The sequence below is a fragment of the Bos javanicus genome, chromosome 14, assembly GCF_032452875.1.
Source record: "Bos javanicus breed banteng chromosome 14, ARS-OSU_banteng_1.0, whole genome shotgun sequence".
Taxonomy (NCBI): Eukaryota; Metazoa; Chordata; class Mammalia; order Artiodactyla; family Bovidae; genus Bos; species Bos javanicus.
The window spans coordinates 61,959,579-61,982,676 of NC_083881.1; the positions used below are offsets into that span (position 1 = coordinate 61,959,579).

General features: G+C 46.4%; 1 protein-coding gene and 1 long non-coding RNA gene across 3 annotated transcripts; one reads left to right on the plus strand and one right to left on the minus strand.

The window, feature by feature from the left end:
- Positions 1 to 1,367: 1,367 nt before the first annotated feature.
- ODF1 (outer dense fiber of sperm tails 1) lies at positions 1,368 to 10,988 on the minus strand. Its single transcript, XM_061439241.1, has 2 exons — positions 10,528 to 10,988; positions 1,368 to 1,964 (listed from the first exon to the last, which is right to left on the minus strand). Exons 1-2 carry the CDS (start codon positions 10,845 to 10,847, stop codon positions 1,496 to 1,498), a joined length of 789 nt encoding a protein of 262 aa, XP_061295225.1. The 5' UTR covers positions 10,848 to 10,988; the 3' UTR covers positions 1,368 to 1,495.
- On the plus strand, positions 5,876 to 19,598 carry LOC133260656 (uncharacterized). 2 transcript variants are annotated; one of them, XR_009740913.1, is made up of 3 exons: positions 5,876 to 6,073; positions 17,696 to 17,806; positions 18,422 to 19,598. It is a non-coding gene; the product is annotated as an uncharacterized LOC133260656 (long non-coding RNA). The 2 variants fall into 2 exon arrangements; XR_009740912.1 differs by having other exon boundaries at positions 17,696 to 19,598.
- The last annotated feature ends 3,500 nt before the right edge of the window (positions 19,599 to 23,098 follow it).

A 23,098-nucleotide genomic window follows, 5' to 3' on the forward strand; every position in this document is an offset into this window, starting at 1 on the left:
CACTTATTCAAGACCCCAGCTGGATTCCATTGACCCAACAGCATGAAATTTTTTCAAAATCTATTTTAAAAATGTGTTACTTAGAAACTAGAATATTTATGAACATGTAATCAAAGTGTGGCAAGACACTTATAAAGGTAACTCTACCATTTGGTACATACAAACATTCATTTATACCTAGTTGCTAGGTAATAAATTTTTGAAATGTTCAACATTTTATATCTACCACCTGTATTAGTGGGCCATTATTTCCCTCAACTAAAAGCAAACTATGTTTTCTATCACCGTCAATATTCTTTAAACTTGAAGGAAACTTTTAAAGAAACAGGGATGGGAGAGCTTTAAGATCCCATCCAGGGTTTCTCAGCATTACCTGTGTGATTCAAAGTCTTACCTGGGAAGACTTAAAAATCTCAATGTATTTTTTTTCCTTTTTAAAAACATTTAAATTTTTTTTTCTTGTGTGCATTGTGTGTGTGTGGTTTGTCTTTTTTCTCTTTATGGTTTGGCATCCATGTTTTTAAAGTTTCCCAAGTGATTCCCATGTGCAGCCAAGGCTTTAACCCACGTGCAGCTGAGACTAGTAAAGAGACTTACTCTGCAAACGTGTAGGCTTTATGTTCCTTGTAAAAGTCAGACGTGAAATCAGCCCACGTCCTCATTCTGATCCCGCCCCATCATCTCCCTCTTCTTTACACTTATTTCTGTCTTGGTGGTTTAGTGACTCATGGGCCGTGTCCGTGAGGATCCAAGTTCAGGTGAACTATGCTATCACTTTGTGAAAGCTGTACTTTCCACTCATGAACGCTGGACTGAACTTTTGTGCCTTGAAGTAGTTTTAGGGACTGAGGAAAGCATAGTTGAAATAAATCCTGAGAAGTTTGCAAACCACCCTGAGCCACAGCTGGCCCTTCCCCCAAATCACAGGAATGTTGAGAAACAGCAGCTGTATGGCCACCCTACCCTCTGTCAGTGGGCTTGCTCCCCCCATACATTTGTACTCTGTTCGTTACCCCCAGTCAAAACCCAACCACGTGTCCCTTGGAGAGTCACTTTCTCTCCAATGCTCCCTACCATAGCAGCTTTGAAAAAGTGCTTGTCTTCAACCCTAACTAGTCTCGTTTTCTGCTTTGACTGTTTAATTTCTGGACTAGGTCATGTCACTGACTCATTTGGAAAAGCAACATGTGAGGATGCCCACCCACAAAATATCTTTTCCCGGGCTTTGGCATTAGTGGGGTGTGAAGTAGCACCCGGGAGGGCAGACTTCACCATTCACCTTCCCTGCCCACCCCTCATCCTTCCAGTGCCCACTAACCAGGTGGGGCTCGGGGCGGGGGTTGAACCAAAAGACTTGCACATGCCAGTGGGTTGCAGTTATGTATTCAGTTTCCTATGTCCTTGAATAACATGGGCCATGGGAAGGGGGAGAGAAACACTGGAAGAGCTGCCTGGCTGGATACATGACTTCTACTAAGTCCTAGGTTCCTACACTTTACAAGATCATCTTCCTACAGGAAAACCGGCTCCCACAAGGATAGCAGGGGTTACAGGGGTCACAGGGGTTACAGGGGCTGCAGGGGCTACAGGGGCTGCAGGGGTTACAGGGGTTACAGGGGCTACAGGGGCTGCAGGGGTTACAGGGGTTACAGGGGTTACAGGGAGACGCGCAAGGGTAGCAGGGAGACTCGATCTTGACGCAACTGCCGAGCCCGTAGGAGTAGGTCACGTCCTTCTCGTCCACGCATGGGGGCAAGCTGAACTCTTTGCAGATGTTCATGTAGCTGTATTTTTTCGACCCCAGGCAGTCGTATCTGTTCTCGCGCTCGGCCGACACACACACCTTTCCGTCCTTCACTCTAACCTTGACTTGATCCGGTTCAAAGCCGCACACGTTCACCGATCCTAAAATGTTACTGCTACAGCAAGAGGAGGCCAGAATTCTATTTGTTGTTCTTCTCAGTCTGGAGTTTAGGAAAAGGAAAGGGTAGGAGGGAGAAGCTCAGATGGACTCAGACACAACTTGACAAGCAACATTTTAACCTCTATTGAAAAAAAAAAAAAAACCAAACCAGCAGAAGCAAACACTAGTCACTGTGGGGAGTCAAACTTTACAGAAGGGTGTGAAGTGAAAAATGAGAGTTGGCCCATGGGAACCACACCCTCCACTCCAAGGTAAACCCCTGTTAACTATTGGTGAGTGTTTGGTCTTCCAGATCTCTCTGGAAGTTTTTTATTTTTACTGTTTATTTTTAAAATTTTTTTCTTTTTCTTTCCAGTTTTATTGAGAGATAATTGACATACAGCGTTGTAAATTTAAGGTGTACAGCATAATGATTTGACTTAACATACATCGTGAAATTATTATCTCAGTAAGTTTAGTGATTATCTATCACTTCATATAGATACCAAATTAAACAGAAAGATCTTTTTCCTTGTGATGAGAACACCTAGGATTTAGTCTCTTAACTTTCATATACAACCTACAGCACTGTTAATCATATTGTATATTACATACCTAGTAAGAGTCAGACACGACTGAGCGACTTCACTTTCATACATTGGAGAAGGAAATGGCAACCCATCCCAGTGTTCTTGCCTGGAGAATCCCAGGGATGGGGGAGCCTGGTGGGCTGCCGTCTATGGGGTCGCACAGAGTCAGATAAGACTGAGTGGCTTCACTTTCACTTTTCACTTTCATGCATTAGAGAAGGAAATGGCAACCCACTCCAGTGTTCTTGCCTGGGGAATCCCAGGAATGGTGGAGCCTGGTGGGCTGCCATCTCTGAGGTCGCACAGAGTCGGACACGACTGAAGCGACTTAGCAGCAGCAGCAGCAGCAGTACTTATTTTGGAGAAGGCAATGGCACCCCACTCCAGTACTCTTGCCTGGAAAATCCCATGGACGGAGGAGCCTGGTAGGCTGCAGTCCATGGGGCTGCTAGGAGTTGGACGTGACTGAGCGACTTCACTTTCACTTTTCACTTGCATGCGTTGGAGAAGGAAACGGCAATTCTACAGTGTTCTTGCTTGGAGAATCCCAGGGACGGGGGAGCCTGGTGGGCTGCCATCTCGGGGGTCGCACAGAGTCGGACACGACTGAAGCGACTTAGCAGCAGCAGCAGCAGTACTTATTTACCTTATAACTGGAAGTTTGTACCTTTCGACCACCTTTATCCAATCCTCCCCCTTCCTCACCCCTCTAGTAGCCACAAATCTGATCTCTTTTTCTGTCTGTGTGGTTGGTTTGTTGGTTGGGTTTTTCTAAAGTATAATTGACCTACAACATTCCTGGTGCACAGCATAGTGATTTGATACTTTTTTCCATTACAAAATGATCAGCACTTTCTCTTGCATTTAAATCTCAACTCCTTGTCTTATTAGTTATGGAACCCTGGGCAGGCTTCTTAACCTCTCTGCCTCAGTTTCCTCATCTGTAAAACTGGGACAATACCAGTAACCTATTTCTAGGGATTTCATGAGACAAATTAGTTACTGAATGAAAAGGATCTATACTGGTGCTCCGAGCATGGTTAGCATGTTAGGCTTTTGTCTTGTGTGTGAGTCCCACAATGTGCCATGGAAAGTACTAAGCCACTGGAGGCATTGTTTCATTTGACCTGCATGAGAACCCTGTCACGCAGGTGGAATTGTCCCTGTTTTGTAGATGGGGAGATGCTGAAGGTGGTGAGTGCAGAGCCAGGATTCAAATCCAGGCCTGTTTAATGCCAAAGTCATGATTTTAACCATCACTTAGACTGAGCTCTCAGCATGAGGACCCAGACACTCAGTCTTGGAGGCCTGGCATCAGCCCTGCCTGCTCTGGGTCTCCTCAGGGACCAATTTCTTTCTAATTGCCTAAGCCTTCCAAAGATAACCTAATGCTCTGAAATGCTCTTCTTTTTACTCCCTTACCATTAAAAAAAAATCTGTATTCTAAGAGCCACTCCTGGCAAATCTTGCATCTTTGGCCTCCAAAGGGAGGTCTTGGCATGTGTGCTTTCTAGAACCTCTTCTGGTTTGAGGAGTCTGGACTCTGATTGGGTGATTAATCTCAGATATATTTTTTATTCTGACTTTTTATACTGAATAGTTTATACACTTACTGCTTTTTGTTACATAAGTTATTACAAGCTCACTGTAGAAAACACAAAATGTGCTGTGCTCAGTCGCTTTAGTCATGGCCGACTCTGTGACCCCGTGGACTGTAGCCGGCCTGGCTCCTCTGTCCATGGGATTCTCCAGGCAATAACACTGGAGTGGGTAGCCGTTCCCTTCTCCAGGGGATCTTCCTAACCCAGGGATCAAACCTGAATCTCATGTCTCCTAAATTGGCAGACAGGTTCTTTATCACTAGTGCCACCTGGTAAGCCCAGAAAACCCAAAGTCCAGATAAACAAAGAGATGGACTATTTTTTCTTTTTTCAGTTCAGTTCAGTCGCTCAGTCGTATCAGACGCTTTGCGACCCCATGAATCGCAGCACGCCAGACCTCCCTATCCATCACCAGCTCCCGGAGTTCACTCAGACTCACATCCAGTCAATGATGCCATCCAGCCATCTCATCCTCTGTCATCCCCTTCTCCTCCTGCCCCCTATCCCTCCCAGTCTTTTCCAATGAGTCAACTCTTCGCATGAGGTGGCCAAAGTACTGGAGTTTTAGCTTTAGCATCATTCCTTCCAAAGAAATCCCAGGGCTGATTTTCTTTTTTAACAGACCACAAAAGCCCTCTTTGTCTTCTACAGGAGATGGATCTGGGAGTCCAATCTACAAGCCAAGGCCGGCTTCCAGATCCATCTCCTCCTCTCAACAATCTGAATCTTGGGGTATGAATTCATGTTTGTTTTGGGTTTTCCTTTGAGTTCCCCCTCTTCGACTATTCCTTCCTATTCCAGAGGGGGTCACTCTGGCCCCCTCTCAACTGAAGCAGATGCATGGGGGTCTCACAAATATGGATCTTCAGGAAATTGCCCCAGAAGTCTTGGCTGGATCAGGTTTCTTCTTCCTTTTGCTCCTAGGTCAGGTGCAACCTATGGGGATGTGTGGGTTTAGGAGAAATTGCAGAAGCCTCATTTTACCCATTAGATTGAGCTCCGAACTTGCAACCTGACTCCTGCCTGGCAATGTACCATCACCCTACATAAGATTTTCCCTGGCTCTGTGAGGTTCTGAGAGATGTTCTGCTTTACTGTGATCATGAGGATAGAGGTTAGTCATGGTCAACAGAGGCAAGTCAGCCTCTTCAGTGGATGGCAGAAGCCTCTTAGGAAAATTGGGGAAGAGCGAGTGGGCAGCGCTGTTTGCCTGCCACTCTGGGGTGTCACCTCCCCTCCCGACTGAAACTGGATTTCACCTGAAGGTATGACCACGCTCCTGAATGTGATTCTGCCCAGAGCAAAGGGGAGTGATACCGCCAGCCATCTTCACAAAGAGATGAATCGGTTTTCTGCCGAGTGATGAATAAGGTGAAGAGGATGACGAGAACGCCGGTCTCTACACTGAACCACAGGATGGCTGTCCTTCCTCTAGTTACTTTTTCTCCTTAGACCCCTGCGAGTAACCCGTTAAGCTTGCTTGTTCCTTTCCAACACATCTTTCCCTCTTCCTTCTTTTCCCTCTTCCTTCTTTTCCCTCTTCCTGTCTCCTTGCCTTGTCTCTCTCCTGATTTTGGACGATACTGGAGAAGTATGACTCTCAGCAGGAGCAGGGTGGCACCACACAGGTGCATCCGAACACCTGTGGCACTGTTCAAACACAGGTGCCTGGGCCCCACCCCCGGAGTTTCTGATTCAGCTGGTCTGAGGAGGGAACCAAGAATTTGCATTTCTAACAAGTTCCAGGTGATGCTGGCTGCTGGGTTCAGACAGCAGATCACTCTGACCACTGCTGACCAGGCAATTTAAGCACATCGATTCCAGAACTCAGGCAAACCTGGTCTCAAGTCCCGGCTCTCCCATATCCTGAGGATCAAGAACGTTGCCCTGACTCTGTTTCATAATCTCTAAATTGGCCAAGATGTTGCAAGGATTAAATGAAGATGATGTGCTAGGCACTTGGTTTTCACTCGATAAAGGTAAGTCTCTTTATCAGGCTCTGCCTTACACAGACTTCCCCGAAATATGAGGCTTTAAGTGGCCAAGCCCCAAGTCCTGTGTCATTAAACACTAAGGCTAAATAATGGATATGCACTTGGCCTGCAGGAGCAGCAACTCCTACTCCTGCTGCCCTGGGTGCCTGGGCCCTGAGACCTATGGGTACAAAGAGATTGCGGTGAGAGGGGACAAGGGGCCCAGCTTGCTTCCAGCTCTGCAAGGTCACAGAGGGAAACAGCAAGCTCTCCTCTCTGTGGGAGAGTCAACCTGCCGTAAGGTAAAGCCGCAGAGTTCCTGGGTTCCTCTCTGCTGGCTTCCCACAGTGTGACTATGCCCTGATCTTTGGGTCAAAGAATGAGGTGGGTTGAGGGGAGTGGAATGATTTGCCTGAGGGCTTAAAACCTAGGGAGGCACTGCTAAACCACAAAGAATGCACTCTGGGGGCTGACAGTCATCAGCCTCCCCCAATGAGGGTGATGCAGGGGGAACTTCATACTCAGAGTGTGAGGGGTAAAAGGAAATGAGAAGGCTGGTTTCAAAGTTCTCAGAAGATGATGCCTCTGAGGTGGGGGTTTTTTTAAGGGAACTTCTTGAGCTGCAGGTCAACCAAGGATACTTGGATGACTGGACGGAAGCAGTCTCAGGATGAATTTCCAGGTACCTGCAAAGGGCCCAGCATTGAGCCTAGGGCATTCCTAAGTGCAGCTGCAGATCAAGGTTCATTTGCCCACGAACACTAGACCCAAGTGTTGGAGCCACTCCAATATGAGCTATAGTTAGATAATGAACCCTAAGGGCAGGATGGCTCTTACCCAGAGGGTAAAGCGTCTGCCTGGAATGTGGAAGACCTGGGTTCGATTCCCAGGTTGGGAAGACCCCCCTGGAGAAGGAAATGGCACTCCATTTCAGTACTCTTGCCTGGAAAATTCCATGGAAGGAGGAGCCTGGTAAACTACAGTCCATGGGATTGCAAAGAGTCACACACGACTGAGCAACTTCACTTCTAAGGGCAGGATTGAGGAGGGGCTGGCTTTGTTTCTACCATTTGCGTACAGAGGACAGGAAGCCCATGAAATGCAGGGGTGAATCGAGTGCAAACTTACATCAGGCTGGTCACATGGTTTCCTACAAGAGAAATCAAACTCAGTAACTTCAGTCTCTCTCAGTTCAAGAGAGGAAGGAAGGAAGAGTCAGGGAAAAGGCTAGTGCTTAGAGTACGAAAGTAATCTGGGGAGAAGAAAAGAATTTCAAAGAAGCTAATGAAATGGAAGTACTTACTTGGGTCTCCACTATTGAAGATACTGTCAAGGTGTCTTTAGAAGTAGCTGCTCAGTAAACAATGGAAAGAATTTGGACCTTCTGTACCCAGACTAAAAATACACACACACACAATCAAATACACACCAATTAAATACACACTCAGGAAGGCTCAAATGACTTTTAGGGGAAATTACATGGTCTGCCAAAACTTCTTGCCTATTATTAACGGAACACCCAGAGACAGAGCACATAGACTCTCACACAGAAAAACAATTCCAGTGGGGCCATGGCAACTATAGACCAAGGAATCTTCTCCACTGGGCAAAGAAGCTTCTGGATAACATGTCCTGGCATCTAAGAGGACATGTCATACCTAATCAAACTGCTGGCTTTTGCTTTAAGGGGTAAAAGGTCACGTGCATATGTTTTCTAAATTCTAAAAGCCTTGGGAAGGTTTCACACCAAAGATTGTTTTAAATCGAATCAACATGATATTTCTCAATCCATTCAGTCATGGGTTGGGAGCTGAGAGATAAGAAAGGAGGCATTTCACTGAAAAAAATGATAATGGGAGTCCTCTGGGACTAGAGCTGGACCAGGCTTTAACATTTTCATTCATATTCAGAAATTGAATATTTAGGTTTGCAGGTAACTCTAAGCTTTTCAGGACAGTGAAATGTCAAGCTGTTAGAGCATAGGAGTTTCCCAAGGTGGTCTGAATAGGAAGAAAAGTAGCTGGGAAGAGGGCAGACCTGAGGTCATTTCTGAAATGAACTCAGGATTATCAGTTCAGAGATCCCAGAAGACCTCAGCAGCTTCATGTCCTGCTTCAGGCAACAGAAAAAAATTAGCGAAAAATCCAGACATCATCAGGGAAAGTATCACAAACCATAATAAGCGTTACCTCTTGTATAAATAAACCACACTGCTTAGATTTAAGCTTGAAATCGTGTCTACTGCAGATCATTAAGTAGAGACTCCCAGAGTAGGCGGAGGGTGCCCAGCTGGTGAAGAACTCACCTGGAGAGCCCGGAGAGTAAGACAGCCTGGAGACAGAGACTGAGCAGACTTCGAGCAAGGGATTTGAATAGTCAGAGGCATAGGGAAGTAGACACAGGCTACTCGCAAGTAGCCCTTCATTTAGACCAGATATTTTTTAAAAATGACCCTTACATGAAATTTATGTAACTTGATACTTGATGGGGTAAAAATTGGTTCAGATTGAGTATAGATGAGTTTATTTGACAATGGTCCCATCTCAGACTATTGAAGGAAGTTCATTACTGACCTTTGGTGACCAATGACCTAGACAATAATTGTTCTATTGCCCTTTCCAGGGAATCATCACTGTCCTTTGTTGTCAAGGGCTTCATTCTCTCTCTTTCTGTCTTCATCCATCCATCCATCGTCATCTTTCTTTTTCTTTTCTTTCTTCCTCTCTCTCCCTCTCCTCTCTCCCCTTCCTTCCTTGTTTTCTTCCCTCCTTTTTCTTTCTTCCTATCTATTCATCTATTAATATATCTGTCTCTCTGTCTAATCTATCATCTAATCTATTAATCTTATCACTGGGATAAGAAGGACATTGTTTAAGGATACAAACTGGCAATGAGTAGTAAGTCCTAGAGATCTAATCACAGTATAGTAAATGTAGACAAAAGAAACATTGTATTATAATCATCAAACTGGATAAGAGGCTAGGACTTAATCAATCCAATCACTAAAAAGCAATAATTATATAACACAGTTTGTTGTTGTTGTTGTTGTTTAGACTTCAGTCGCGTCCGACTCTGTGTGACCCCATAGACGGCAGCCCACCAGGCTCCCCCATCCCTGGGATTCTCCAGGCAAGAACACTGGAGTGGGTTGCCATTTCCTTCTCCAATGCATGAAAGTGAAAGTGAAGTTGCTCAGTCGTGTCTGACCCTCAGTGACCCCATGGACCGCAGCTTTTCAGGCTCCTCCATCCATGGGATTTTCCAGGCAAGAGTACTGGAGTGGGTTGCTATTTCCTTCTCTGGGGAATCTTCCCAATCCAGGGATTGAATCCTCATTTCCTGCATTGGCAGAAGGATTCTTTACCACTGAGCCACTTGGGAAGCCCTGTGTAGCACAACGGAGATAGCTAATTATTGCTACAATGGCAATCATATTATAATATATAAATGTATGAAATTTGCAACATTGTACAACTTAACTTTATACAATGTTATGTCAAATATAATTAAAAAGATCATCTATTTGTGCCATCTTTTAAAAAATAGTAGCATATTAAGTAGTTTTTCTGTACCTTTTTTCACTTAGTATGACAATACTTAAAATGCTTCATCAGTTCTTTTTACAGCTACATATTATCCCAATGTATGAATGTACCATAATTTGTTTAACCAGGTGACAGTGCTTTCAACTATTTTTTTCTATCATAGTTACAGACTAAATGGCATAAGTAGACAGAAAAAGAAAGTTTTCTCAGGCAAAAAGTAAAATGTGATGAAAACCAAAAAAAACTTGTAAAGTGAATTTAAAATTATCCAGTTCAATTAAAACCTTTTCAACTGTATTCTGAACACTGTGGCTTCAGTTCTGTAATTTCTTTACACAATCTTTACTATAGTTGAAGGGGGAGGCAGACAATAAACCCAATACCAGATGAATTTGAAGTCATCAAGAGTTGGAGAATAGGAGAAAGGATTTCCTACAAAACCAAATAAATGCCTCTATTGTTCAATTTGCTCCCCTGCTCTTAAAGCCTCTGGCAAACGTTTGACTTGATCAATTATTATTACTTCTCCCATAGTCATTTCTGTAAGCCGAAATACACTCAAATCACTTTACTCATAACCAGAAAAAATGTTTAGTTTGCTGCTCCCAATAGCTTTTTAATGACACCCCCTGTTTCTTTCCCTCATTGAAGCCACATTATTTATCACGTTGGTGCTCCTGCCATAAGCTGAAAACAACCTTGCCAACCGACATCATTACACTGTCTTTTGAGAATCTTACAGTTCCCATTATGGACCCTTTTACTCTTCTTTTCTTAAATCTTTTCTGTGTCACCAGAGTCATTATCTTGAACCCGGTTCATCTTTGTTCAAGTATCGATTGTCACCCTCTCCTCCCTTATTCCAACCTAGGAGGCTAATGCACCAACTCTAAAAACCTGAAGATGTTGTCTTACTTGGCAAGCTCTCTCTTCTCATCCTCTATGGCTCTAATGGCTTTCCTCTCCAAACTTCTGAGAGACGGGCGAAGACAGTAAAGCTTAACATCACACAGGCAACACGGGTAGAGATCGCACAGGCCGCAGGACCGTGATCGCTTTGAGTAGCACAGGCAGTAGGGGTAGGGGTGCAGGTCGCAGCAGCAATATGGGTGCATGTATAAGTCGCACAGGCATCGTGCGCTGAGCTCGTCGATGCATCTCAACTGCCTTAGTTCTCTGTCCACCTTCTTGATGTCCCTTCTAACACTGTCCAAAAGACAACTCAGTGCAGCCATTACAGTCACACCTTATTGTTCTGTGAGTACCTTTGGGAAATGGCACTCGGGGGGGAAAAAATTGTTCTAAGCTCTTCTCAGAGGTTTCTTTTAAAAATAAATGACACACACATGGTTCACTTACTTTAAAGCTTGGGTTCTATGACCTCACCACCCTCTTAAGTATGTCATAGTCTTTCAGTTACCATGAGAACTGTACACAGTCACGGTCTCCAGAGGCCCTCCTTAGAGTTACAGAGCTACTCTCAGAACCACCGTAATTAACATAAGGGTTTCATTCACCTTGATTTCATTCACCTTGAAGTGGGATGGGCCCCCCAAGTCGTCACAGTTCCTTGGGGTTTATTGGGCTAAATCGTCCTGCTCTTGACTTGTGTGTGGCCTGTGGATTAGCCACAGCAATGAAGATCTTAGTGTGCAGGGTAGAAGGAGCTGCCTGGCTCCTTCCTTCAGGTTCTTCTCGCTCCAGCCTCGACATCTAGCCTTGCCCCTTATACTCTAGGATTCATTCTGGCTTCTATTCCTTTATAGGTAGAATATTAAGAGCTCCCCAGGGGTTCTCCTTACCAAGCTAACCTTGAGTCAGCCTTTGTCCTTGACCTTCTGAGCCTCCCATCTCTGGGTCCTGCCTGTTCTTTATCAGCTGGCATCCTGGCTATCCTAGGACCTCAGTTCTCCTGTGACTGGGGTCCTGCTCTTAAGCTCCCATCTCTCAAAGCTCAGAGTCTTGTCCTCATCACCACTTCCCGGCAACTATGCCTCTGGTCTTACATCCAAGCTGCCAGATGCCCTATTCCCAAGTGCTTCCCAAGTGCTGGTCCTTGATACTCAGAGCCAACTGCCTGAAGTTGCCTGAGACCCTGACTTGGGCCAGTTTCCTGTGTTCTCAGCTGGGTCAACATGCTGGACCTGGGGCTCAGCCCTCAGCCTTGGCTTGGCTACTTCTGCTCCCCTGGGCCATTCCCCTCAAACTGCTCTCTGCCTCTCAAATTCCCTTTTAGTGGACCAAGGCATAGGGTATTTGAGGACAGGTGGTTGGAGGTGGCATTGGAGAGGGAGACCAAGGCCTGGGTTTAAAGGGACTTCTGGCCAGTTAGGGCATTTGAACTTTATTTTGAGTGCAGTGTAGACTCACTGGGTCTCCTTTCTGTTGAGAGAAGTTGGAAGGTAAGCCACACTGAAGGTGGAGCATGAGGGGAGAACAGTAGCAATGTCTTCTGCGGGAAGGCAGGAGACAGATTCAGGGCTGGGGACCATGGCCATAGGAGTGGCAGGAAGGAAGCCAATGGGCCGTCTTCCTCTACCTTCCCACATCCGCTCAGGCCCTACCTAATCCACTCTCCACGTTTTAGCCAGAGTGATGTTCATACATAAATCTATTACCCTTCGACTCTACCCTCCCCTCAAAGTCTTCAGATTCTTCTCTGTCCTCGTAGGAGAAGGCCCAACATCCTCACAAGGTGGTGAACAGTAGGGCCTCTGCCCACCTCTCCAGTCTCTTCTGTTATCATTACTCCTGCAACTTGTTCTGCATGAGCCACAAAGGCTTCCTTGAAGTCTCTCTCATTCCACCTCCTTCTGGACTGTGTTCTGTCTGCTTAGAAGTTCAACACCCTAACTAGTTGATCTAGTTAACTCCTAAGGCATTCTTTAGTTCTTCTCTTAAATGTCCTTCCTTCAAGGGCTTCCCTGTTCCCCAGAGGACATGCTGAACAGTCCACATATGTCTTTTGTAACATTGTTTGTTTCTCCAACTGGAGTGTAAGCTCTATGAGGTCAGGGACCAATTATTTTTGCTCACCATTAGATCCTCAGCATGATGTCTGGCACAGAATAGGAAGTTAGAATTGATTCACCAAATGAGTAAAATTAAATAGCATTTAGTGAACAGAATGAGGACAGAGTGAGGGAGGTGTAATGACTCGTAAGTTTCTAGCTTGATTGAGTCATGGTGCCATTGACTGAGATATGAAACACAGGAAAAAGAGTAAGCTTGGAGGACATGCTGAGTTTGAGGTGCTGGTGACAACTTTAAGGTAGAAATGTGGAGTACCGTGTGGGTAAGTGGGTCTGGAACTTGAGAGAAAGCTGGGTCAGAGATATAAAATTCAGGATCTTGACTGGGCTAGATCACTCAAGAGGAGAAATAGATTGAAAAAATGAAGAGGACTAAAGCAGACTCCTGAAGAACAATGATAAGAAATGAGAGAATTAAAGGAGCTCATGAAAGTCTCATAGAAGAAATACGAGAAGAAAGAATTCCCATTGCCGAAGTCCATTGTGTATCACTAGACCAAGTCCAGTAGACCTCAGTCTTGACCTATGAACTCCCTTTCTGTAGAGATGAAGCATTTTAGCAAAGAAAGCAAATTTCCCTGAAGATATTAGAATGAGGGAGGCTGGAGTCTGAGACACACAGGATGAGTTAGAAAAACAAAGAGGGGTAGTACTCCTCTGTGGACAAATGGTGAAGTCTTTCAAGAGTGATTCCATCCAATTCTGAAGGTAGATTGTGTTAATAGGAATGTGGCCTGTTCTCTTCCTGAGGGTTCATTGTGGAGCTGTTCAGATTTCTCTAGTTCCAAGGGATGGACTTTGAACTTTTATATCACCACAAATTCTATCCCTTAGCAAATGTCAGCAAAGGTCAAAACAAGCAAGCTCTCGGTTTTAAATTCATAAATATATAGGTTCAGGAATTTAAGCACGCACACATCTGTATTATACATGACACATTATGAAGATAGTTATAGCTTTATTTTAACTGGGATTCCCCCATGATTCTATCCTCCTAGTAACTGCACTCTTTATCGTGATGCATATTCTTGACATCATTTCAAGTGACTTAACAAAGGTAGTGACCCCTTTAAAGATCAGAGGGAAATGTGATCTATTCATGTCAGAAGAGCAATGTAGAATTCATTAGAACCTGCAGAAACCCACAGGAACAATCTAGAGTCACAGTTCCCTGCAGCATAAACACAAGAAGATTCCTTGGACGTTTGTACAATGGAAATGAGAGGCTTTCCTTGTATAGGACTATGTCTGGGGAAGCTTCCGCCACTTTGGCTGGTGTCCAGATTGAACCTTCTATGGGATGGAGGGTAAGTAGATGCTTGGTCCCCAGTATTGGTAGAACTATGTGCCCAAAGGGGTGTCCTCTGTCTCTTTCACTAGGTGCGACAGCTAAGTCATTTATTAAGCCAATGGCACAAAAATGTTCCTCTAGCAGTTACTCAGAGAAGGCAATGGCACCCCACTCCAGTACTCTTGCCTGGGAAATCCCATGGACGGAGGAGCCTGGTAGGCTGCAGTCCATGGGGTTGCTAGGAGTCGGACATGGCTGAGCGACTTCATTTTCACTTTTCACTTTCATGCATTCACTTTCACTTTTCACTTTCATGCATTTCATGAAATGGCAACCCACTCCAATGTTCTTGCCTGGAGAATCCCAGGGACGGGGGAGCCTGGTAGGAGGCTGTCTATGCGGTTGCACAGAGTCGGACATGACTGAAGCGACTTAACAGCAGCAGCAGCAGCAGTTACTGGTGTTCAAACATCAAGTTCAAAGTCACCCTCAAGGATTAAGTGTGGTCATATCTCAGTAGTGGAATTAAAGATGGTTTTAAAAATTCTGTTCCTAGACTTTTGTCATTTCTTAGTTTCTTCGATAAGAATATCACCAATTTTTTAATGAAACAATTTCTGATGGAATGCTGTCTGCCACACTATCGGTTTTGACCTGAATTGCTAAGCCCACCTCCAGCCTCTTCTTTTATAATCCAGGTGGGCTCCAGGGCCATCTCTCTGAGCAGATTTGCCGATGGGTCTTCCTGAGTTGACTCATTGGAAAAGACTCTGATGCTGGGAGGGATTGGGGGCAGGAGGAAAAGGGGACGATAGAGGATGAGTTGGCTGGATGGCATCACTGACTCGATGGACATTAGTTTGAGTGAACTCCGGGAGTTGGTGATGGCCAGGGAGGCCTGGCGTGCTGCGATTCATGGGGTTGCATAGAGTCGGACATGACTGAGCGACTGAACTGAACTGAACTTCCTGTAAGGGACATCGAATACTTTTCCTAGCCATCATCCATGGCATCCTCTCCTGATAAAATAACTCTCTCTTCTCTTCCCCTGCCCTCTGCCATTCAGTTCAGTTCAGTTAAGTCGCTCAGTCGTGTCTGACTCTTTGCGACCCTATGAAATGCAGCATGCCAGGCCTCCCTGTCCGTCACCAACTCCTGGAGTTCACTCAAACTCATCTCCATCGAGTCAGTAATGCCATCCAGCCATCTCATCCTGTCGTCCCCTTCTCCTCCTGCCCCCAATCCCTCCCAGCATCAGAGTCTTTTCCAATGAGTCAACTCTTCACATGATGTGGCCAAAGTTTTGGAGTTTCAGCTTCAGCATCAGTCCTTCCAAAGAACACCCAGGACTGATCTCCTTTAGAATGGACTGGTTGGATCTCCTTGTAGTCCAAGGGACTCTCAAGAGTCTTCTCCAACACCACAGTTCAAAAGCATCAATTCTTTGGTGCTCAGCTTTCTTCACAGTCCACCTCTCACATCCATACATGACCACTGGAAAAACCATAGCCTTGACTAGACGGACCTTTGTCGGCAAAGTAATGTCTCTGCTTTTGAATATGCTATCTAGGTTGCTCATAACTTTCCTTCCAAGGAGTAAGCGGCTTTTAATTTCATGGCTGCAATCACCATCTGCAGTGATTTTGGAGCCCAGAAAAATAAAGTCAGCCACTGTTTCCACTGTTTCCCCATCTATTTGCCATGAAGTGATAGGACCAGATGCCATGATCTTAGTTTTCTGAATGTTGAGCTTTAAGCCAACTTTTTCACCTCCTCTGTCACTTTCATCAAGAGGTTTTTTAGTTCCTCTTCACTTTCTGCCATAAGGGTGGTGTCATCTGCATATCTGAGGTTATTGATATTTCTCCCGACAATCTTGATACCAGCTTGTGCTTCTCCCAGCCCAGCGTTTCTCATGATGTACTCTGCATATAAGTCTGCCATTAGGTACCATCAATAATGTTGCCCAGTAAAGGGGCAGACATGTAACAAAAGCTGGCCTATCCGACTTTCCTCTGGGGGTTTGATCTTTCACAGAGAGACTTCGGATGTTTGGAGCTAATTCACGCGGACAGCGTGACACCTTCGTTACGGCCTTGTTCTGTTGTTTTCAAGTTGGTTCTCTGGCTTTCCTTTGAGTCTCTGAACTCTTCCATATCCTTCCAACACATTCCTGCTTCTCTTCAGTTATCCAGTCAGATTCAGTTACCCGTAACTGAAGAACACAACTGACATGACAAGGCTGTTCCCTGGACTTGTCTGAGAGGACCACTCCAGGCCAAACGTGTGGGTCTACCTTTGCGCCAGTGCATGCTGTCTGGCGCTAGTCTAGCTCCTCCCTCTATGTTCAGAGCTAGCTGCATCAGGGCAGCCACCAATCCTGAAGGCCCTGAAGGTACTAGGCAATGCAGATGACTCAAACTAGGGAAAGTGTCTGGAAACACCCACAAAGGCTCACCCATGGACACTATCCCTGGAGCAAGAAAGACTTTCCTGGCATTTGGAGCCTCAGAACTTTAGCTTTAGAAGATCTAAGTCATCCAGACCACTTCCTACCCAGCAGGGAATCTCTGCTGGAGCACCCCAGGCAGATAAGGATGGAAGAGCTGAGGGGCTTGTATAAGTGATGGAGTGCTCCCTCACTGGGCTAGTGCTCCCTCATCAGGGCTCCTATGGCCAACCATATTGGTCCACGTCATTTATCTCCCTCTTTCTTCCTCCCCACCTCCACAAGGAGCTTTGACAAATATCTTCCTGCTAAATCAGGGAAGGGATACGGAGGAGGAGGATGTTGGTAAGTTACTCTTAAAACTGCACCCAACAAGGGTGAACTCAGGTCCAAGGGGTTGCAGCACAGTAGATGTTTTTGGTTACCAGGATCTTGAAAGAGCATCTCATGAGGTGTTTTCCTTTTTTTTTCCAGCAAATATCATCATTCAGGCGTTACTGAGAAGGAGTCATGAGAATTTGGGGGCTTCCTAGGTGATGCTAGTGGTAAAGAACCTGCCTGCCATGCAGGAGACATAAGAGATGTGGGTTTGATCCCTGGATTGGGAAGGTCCCCTGGAGGAGGGAATGGCAGCCTACTCCAGTATTCTTATCTGAAGAACTCCATGGACAGAGGAGCCTGGCGGGGTACAATCCAAGGGGTTGCAAAGAGTCAGACACGACTGAAGTGATTTAGCACGCACATACATGAATGAAGTCCCTCATTAATATCTAAGGAGTGGACAGGGATCTTTGTGATCATCATCCTGGTTTGTCTGGGATGTGGGACTTTGGTAGTGCCAAAACTGGGGCAGGAGATGCAAGTTGAAAATGAGGTGGAAGTACCAAGTGGCCATGGTAGTCCATCCAATTTGTCCAGTTTAAGTGATGCAGCTAGACTCAGTGGGGTGCAAACCTGTATGTCAACCCCTGGTCTTGAAGGTGGTATTGTTTAGTCGCTAAGTCATGTCTGACTCTTGCCACCCCATGGACTGCAGCCCACCAGGCTCCTCTGTCCTTGGGATTTTCCAGGCAAAAATACTGGAGTGCTTTGCCATTTCCTTCTCCAGGGGATCTTCATGACCTAGGGATCGAACCTGGGTCTCCTGCATTGCCAGGCAGATTCTTTACCACTGAGCCACCAGGGATGCCCAGCTTTGAAGGTAGAGTCATATTATGAACTCTGGATTCTCTGTGACAACTATACTTTATAACTCCTTTCTCTCACCCTCTCAAATCTCCAATTGCTCCTTCTCCCCCTGCTCGTCTCCAGCCTCATGGATTCACCAAACAAAAATTGTTAACTGCAATTTGGCTTGTTCTTGAAGACAGAGACGAAAAAGCTTCCTTGAACTCCACACTGGAATCATTCAAACAAGAAAGGGTATGTCTATGTCCTCCTGGAAACAGAAGGACTTGCTTCTGCTGCAGATGGTGGCCTGATTACTTCGGGGGTGAGGGGTGAGAATTTTCATGTCCCTACCACCACCATAGCTGCCTACCTCTTAATAGAGACTTACTTGAATAATATTTCACATGTAAAGAGTGCTCAAGTTGTGGGGCTGTTTATCCCCATTTTACAGATAGGGAGACTGAGGAATGGGGAGTTCACACAGCAAGTGACACAACTAGTGTTCCAACCAGGTGGCCAGCCTCCTCTCTCTGTCTTCAAGTCTAACAACTCTTGAGAAGAAATTTTCTCTTTATGTTCACCTGAAAGATGAAGGAGGAATTAGACTTGAACACAGGGACTTCTGGGTTGCCTGCTTCTGTCATTATCCACACACCTATAGCTTGATTTGCTGCACATGTTGCTGTTTAAATGGAGTAATGTGCTTTTCTGCTCTGGGCCCCACCCCACCCCGTGTCCCTCCTGCAGAGATGGGGCTGCTTCACACCGGCCTCCAGAGTGATCATGTCCTGACTCTCCCCTCAACCACAGGTGTTCTCCTGTCTCCTAAAGTAATGTTTCTTACCGAGAATTCTTTCCTTCCCATAGCATGGTTGGCTTGTTTTGTGAAGTAAGAAGTTTTGTTTTCAATTATTACCAAAGAAGATGGAATCAGAACAAAACATTCCCACTGAAGACTCCCAAGTCTTCCTGCCTGGGTTCTTGGTCCAGGGGGTAGACTCTCTGCCTCCAGCAGTGCATGTGTGCTAAGTCACTTCAGTTCTGTCCAATTCTTTGCAACTCTATGGACTGCAGCCTGCCAGGCCCCTCTCTCCATGGGATTCTCCAGGCAAGAATATTGGAGTGGGTTGCCATTTCCTCCTCCAGGGGATCTTCCTCACTGAGGGATTGAACCGGCATCTCCTGTGTCTCCTGCACAGCAGGTGGATTCTTTACTGCTGAGCCACCAGGGAAGCCTCCAGCAGGTGTTGCTCTTAACCCCAGAACGTGAAATGCGAAGCCCTCTTCTTACTTCACATTCTGTCTGACTCAGCTTTCCAGGGAACTGAGATACATTCAGATTCCCCAAGTCTTTCTCAAGTCCCTGCAGAAGCCCAGCAGAAAGAGATCAGCACAGGGCTCTCAAAGCAAAAGCTAGAGACAGGCCACACCCAGGGTCCCTTCAAGCTGTGGGACAGGAGGCCCAGGAGGAGGGGAACAGAAGAGAGGAGGGAGAGAGGGAATGTAGTACCATCTTCCTGCTTTCGTTCAGTGGCTCTCAAACTTCTTGGCCTCAGGACCACTTTACACTCTGAAAGTGGGGATTCCAAAGAGCTTTTGGTCATGTGGGTTTTATCTATGAAGACTGAGCCTTATTAGAAATTAAAACAGACGTTTACAGAATATGTAAGCATTTAAAAATAACAATAGTAGGACTTCCCTGGTGGTCCAGTGTTTACAAATCTGCCTGTCAATGCAGGGGACGGGGATTCAATCCCTGGTCCAGGAAGATCTCACCTGCCTCGGGGCAACCGAGCCCAAGCACCACAGCTACTGAGCCCATGTGCTCTAGAGCCTGCGCTCCGCAACAGGAGAAGTTACGGTAATGAGAAGCCCAGGCACCGAATTGAAGTATAGTCCCCGCTTGCTGCGACTGGAGAAGAGTCCGTACAAACAGCAACAAAGATCCAGGACAGCCAGAAGTTAAAAACCCAGTTGTGAATAAAGCATGTGTGCGTGTGCGTGCTTGTGGGGGTGTAAAATAAAGAAAGAAGAGAGAAGTTGATTGGTTATAAGTGATATTTTTTAAAAACCTATGTAGCAATGTCCTGGCTTCAGCTAATTTGGAACCCCTTCAAGGAATTTAGTTGGGTCTGGATCAGCCTGTGGACTGGAAATGGTGAGTCCAGCTGGGCTCCATTTGCTTCTGGAGAAAGAACTAGAGGAGGAGGGGGTATAAAGCTCAGATTGGAGGCAGGCCTAGACTTCAAGTGCAGCCTGGTGCCTGTGGCCTGATTCTGTTCTCAACCTCTATTACATCCAGCCCCTCCGCTGCATGGACCCGTACTGGAGTCTGTAGTTGGTCAGGATGTATGACATCAAGAGAAGAACTCAAAATGGAGCTCTTTTCATTGGCTACTCTATAAAATGAGGGGTTTAGAGCAGCAGCGATGGCTACACATCCAGGCGGTAGTCTAGGTGCTGGTCACGTGTTTGTCCACTAGATCCTGTCGCTCAGTCCTTTGAGGTCTGTGCTAACACATTGTCACTTTTTCACAGAAGAGGAGACTAAGGCAAAGAGCAGCCAAGTCACTTGTTTATGGCTGCCCAGTTGGCAAGCCCTGGACGCCAAAGGTGTACTGGTGATGACCTGGAGCTCCAGGTATAGCCACCACGCAGCACTGCCAGGCTGTGGGCCCCTCCCCAAGCCCACCTAACCCTTCCAGGTGGGGGAAATTATATTCTTAAAGGCTGGTGCAGGAACTTGCCTTAGAGACAAATATCTCTTTGTGCCAAAAGAGTAGGTGAAGGGGAGAGGGAGAAACCCAGAAGAGTGAACACTAAGGGGGCAGGAGTCAGGGCGGCAAGACCGCTCATGTCTTGTGCCTTGCTAAGTTGCTTCAGTCGTGTCCTACTCTGTGCGACCCCATAGATGGCAGCCCACCAGGCTCCCCTGTCCCTGGGATTCTCCAGGCAAGAACACAGGAGTGGGTTGCCATTTCCTTCTCCAATGCTTGAAAGTGAAAAGTGAAAGTGAAGTCGCTCAGTCGTGTCCGACTCTAGCGACCCCATGGACTGCAGCCCACCAGGCTCCTCCGTCCATGGGATTTTCTAGGCAAAAATACTGGAGTGGGGTGCCATTGCCTTCTCTGTCCTGTGCCTTAGAGACCAACAAACGGGACTGGTGAATTGTCACCAAGTGACTCCACATGTCACCAGCACCTCCATCGAAAAACAGAACCTTCTGAGTACCCCCTGTTCATGCCTCCTTCTGGCTTTAACAACCCCTCCTGCTCTCAAGCAGCCAGAACTCATTTTGCCTGGTTTTGTATAAATGGAAATATACAAAAACCCATCTACTCTTTGGTGTCTCACTTCTCCCAGTCAACATAAGAGTTGTGAGTTTCATTGTTGCCTGATATTTGTATTTCACTCCTTTCTGCTGTAGGGCATTCTCTTGTGTAAATACACCACAACCTACATATGCTTTCTATGTTCTTGGACATTTGTAGACAGACATCTGGGCATTTTTTCATTTGAGGCTGTTGTTGGCACTATGGCCATAGGGTTATTCTCCTACACGTCTCGGTGAATATTCATAGCATGCCTGTGGGATGGAATTGGTGGGTCAGGGTATATATGCGAGTTTCAGCTGGGCTAGACATTGCTGAACCGTTTTGCAAAGCCTGTGTACCCAGGTACAATCGCTAGTGGGTTATTTTTAAGATACAGGGAAGTCCAATCTCTTTATGAGTTTATGCTGCTGTGATAAGGGCTTCCCAGGTGGTGCCAGTGGTAAAGAATCCACCTGCAAATGCAGGAGACGAGTTCATGGGATGCAAGTTCAATGCCTGCGTTGGGAAGATCCCCTGGAGGAGGGCGTGGCAACCCACTCCAGTATTCTTGCCTGGAGAATCCCATGGACAGTGGAGCCTGGCGGCTAGTCAGACACGACTGAAGCAACTTAGCACACACACATGCTGCCGTGATATAAACCTCTATCTGCCCCCTAAGTGTTTAGTAATGCCTAGCACATCTCACTGATCACTAATATGAATGACAGGTCTTTTTGTTTTTAATAAAAATCAAAGAATGAGTTGAGGTTCATGGCAGGGCCAAGATGGTGTGAAACAGAAAATGGCATGTGTGAGATGGTGAGGGACCCACACGCTGAGCTGACTGTGATGCCAGGAGCTTTGGCCCCGAGGTAACAGTGCCAGCCTCCTCTGGGGACCTTGGAGAGTGCCTCAGGCTTGCACAGAGGGGTCCAGGCTGTGAGTTGCCAGGGCCAGTGGGACCCTAGCTGACTTTCAGATCATGAAGAAGACAAGATCACACAGTCTCCCCTCTGTGACCTGAAGTAGGGGATGACTTGTGTGTGTCAAAATTTCCAGAACACAGAGCAAAGCTCTGTCCCTTTCCAGGCTTCAGTACATTAACACAGGTGCCCAGAGCCAACCAGGACAAGGTACCCATAGGACTAAACAGAGGGACCCAGGAGCAGTGTCCTTCCAGGAAACTGCAAGAGGCAGAACCAGTGCAGAAGCCCCAGGACACGGCACCCTTGGCAATGATGCCAGAGTCCTCAAGATAGAACAGCCCTGGGGAAGGTGACTTCTGGGCCACATGACCAGGACCCTCCATAGAATGAGCTGGAGCAGGATGTGGGCAGAGTGGTGGGACTCCCAGCTGAGCCAGAGAGGGCTGTTGTGAGCTTCTAGAGACACTTGTGCAAAGCTCCCAGAAAAAAAGTTGAGAAACACCAGGCAGAAGGCTGGGTGCTCAGCCATGGTGGGCACCAGCCGAGAACATGTGGTTTGTTACTGTTTAAGTTCTGCCTCTGGGTGGCCGGGAAACCGGGGTACAGTCAATACTAGCAATGCCTGAGTTTATGTTTCTCTTTTTTTAATCCCATGTACTCCTATTTTTGCAAACAAATATTTATCTCTTACATAAATCAATCTGGAGTGTTGTTTTCCCAATGTTTGTCAAAGTTCAGTCTCCAAACCCTGGCCTTTACCGCAGTCCTAGCTATGTTCCCCTGCCAACAGCAGCGCAGTTCCCCACTGGAGGCAGCAAAACAGGAAGGAGCGGGGTCAGAGGCTGCAAAGCCCCCCTCGAACTTTCCTACACGCTCAGCTGGTACCCGCAGGGGGGCCTGTGGTCTCCACTGGGGTCTTTCCTGCAGCTCTTCTGCCCTCTCCTCGTATATTCTGACTGACTCCCAGGCTGGCCTCTCTCCAGGCTCTTCCTTTCTTGAAATGCTTGCCGTCAGCAACCTTCACCTCAGCACCCTCCCCGTAGGCCATAGGCCCCTTCAGCCTCCATCATCTCCCAGAAGTGCTTCACTCTCGACTCTTAATGCTGGAAGTTCTACTCTCTCTGGTCATGGTCTCTCACCCTGCAAGGTTCTCATTCTCTTAATAATCACTGAAGAGTTAAAAAAACTAACCAGGGACTCTAGCCTCTTAATAAGCTCCCCAGCCCTCACACCACCTTCTTCCGGTCTATGAGTTTTCTCTTGCCTCTTGCCGCCTCTCCACCAAGCAGGACTCATCAGAGTAG

Bases quoted from the DNA above. Each gene is read 5' to 3' on its own strand.
- ODF1 (XM_061439241.1), bottom strand. From the start codon at position 10,847: ATGGCTGCACTGAGTTGTCTTTTGGACAGTGTTAGAAGGGACATCAAG. The intron at 1,965-10,527 runs GTAAGACAACAT...CCTAAACTCCAG, and splicing joins GAGAAGAGAGAGCTTGCCAA to ACTGAGAAGAACAACAAATA.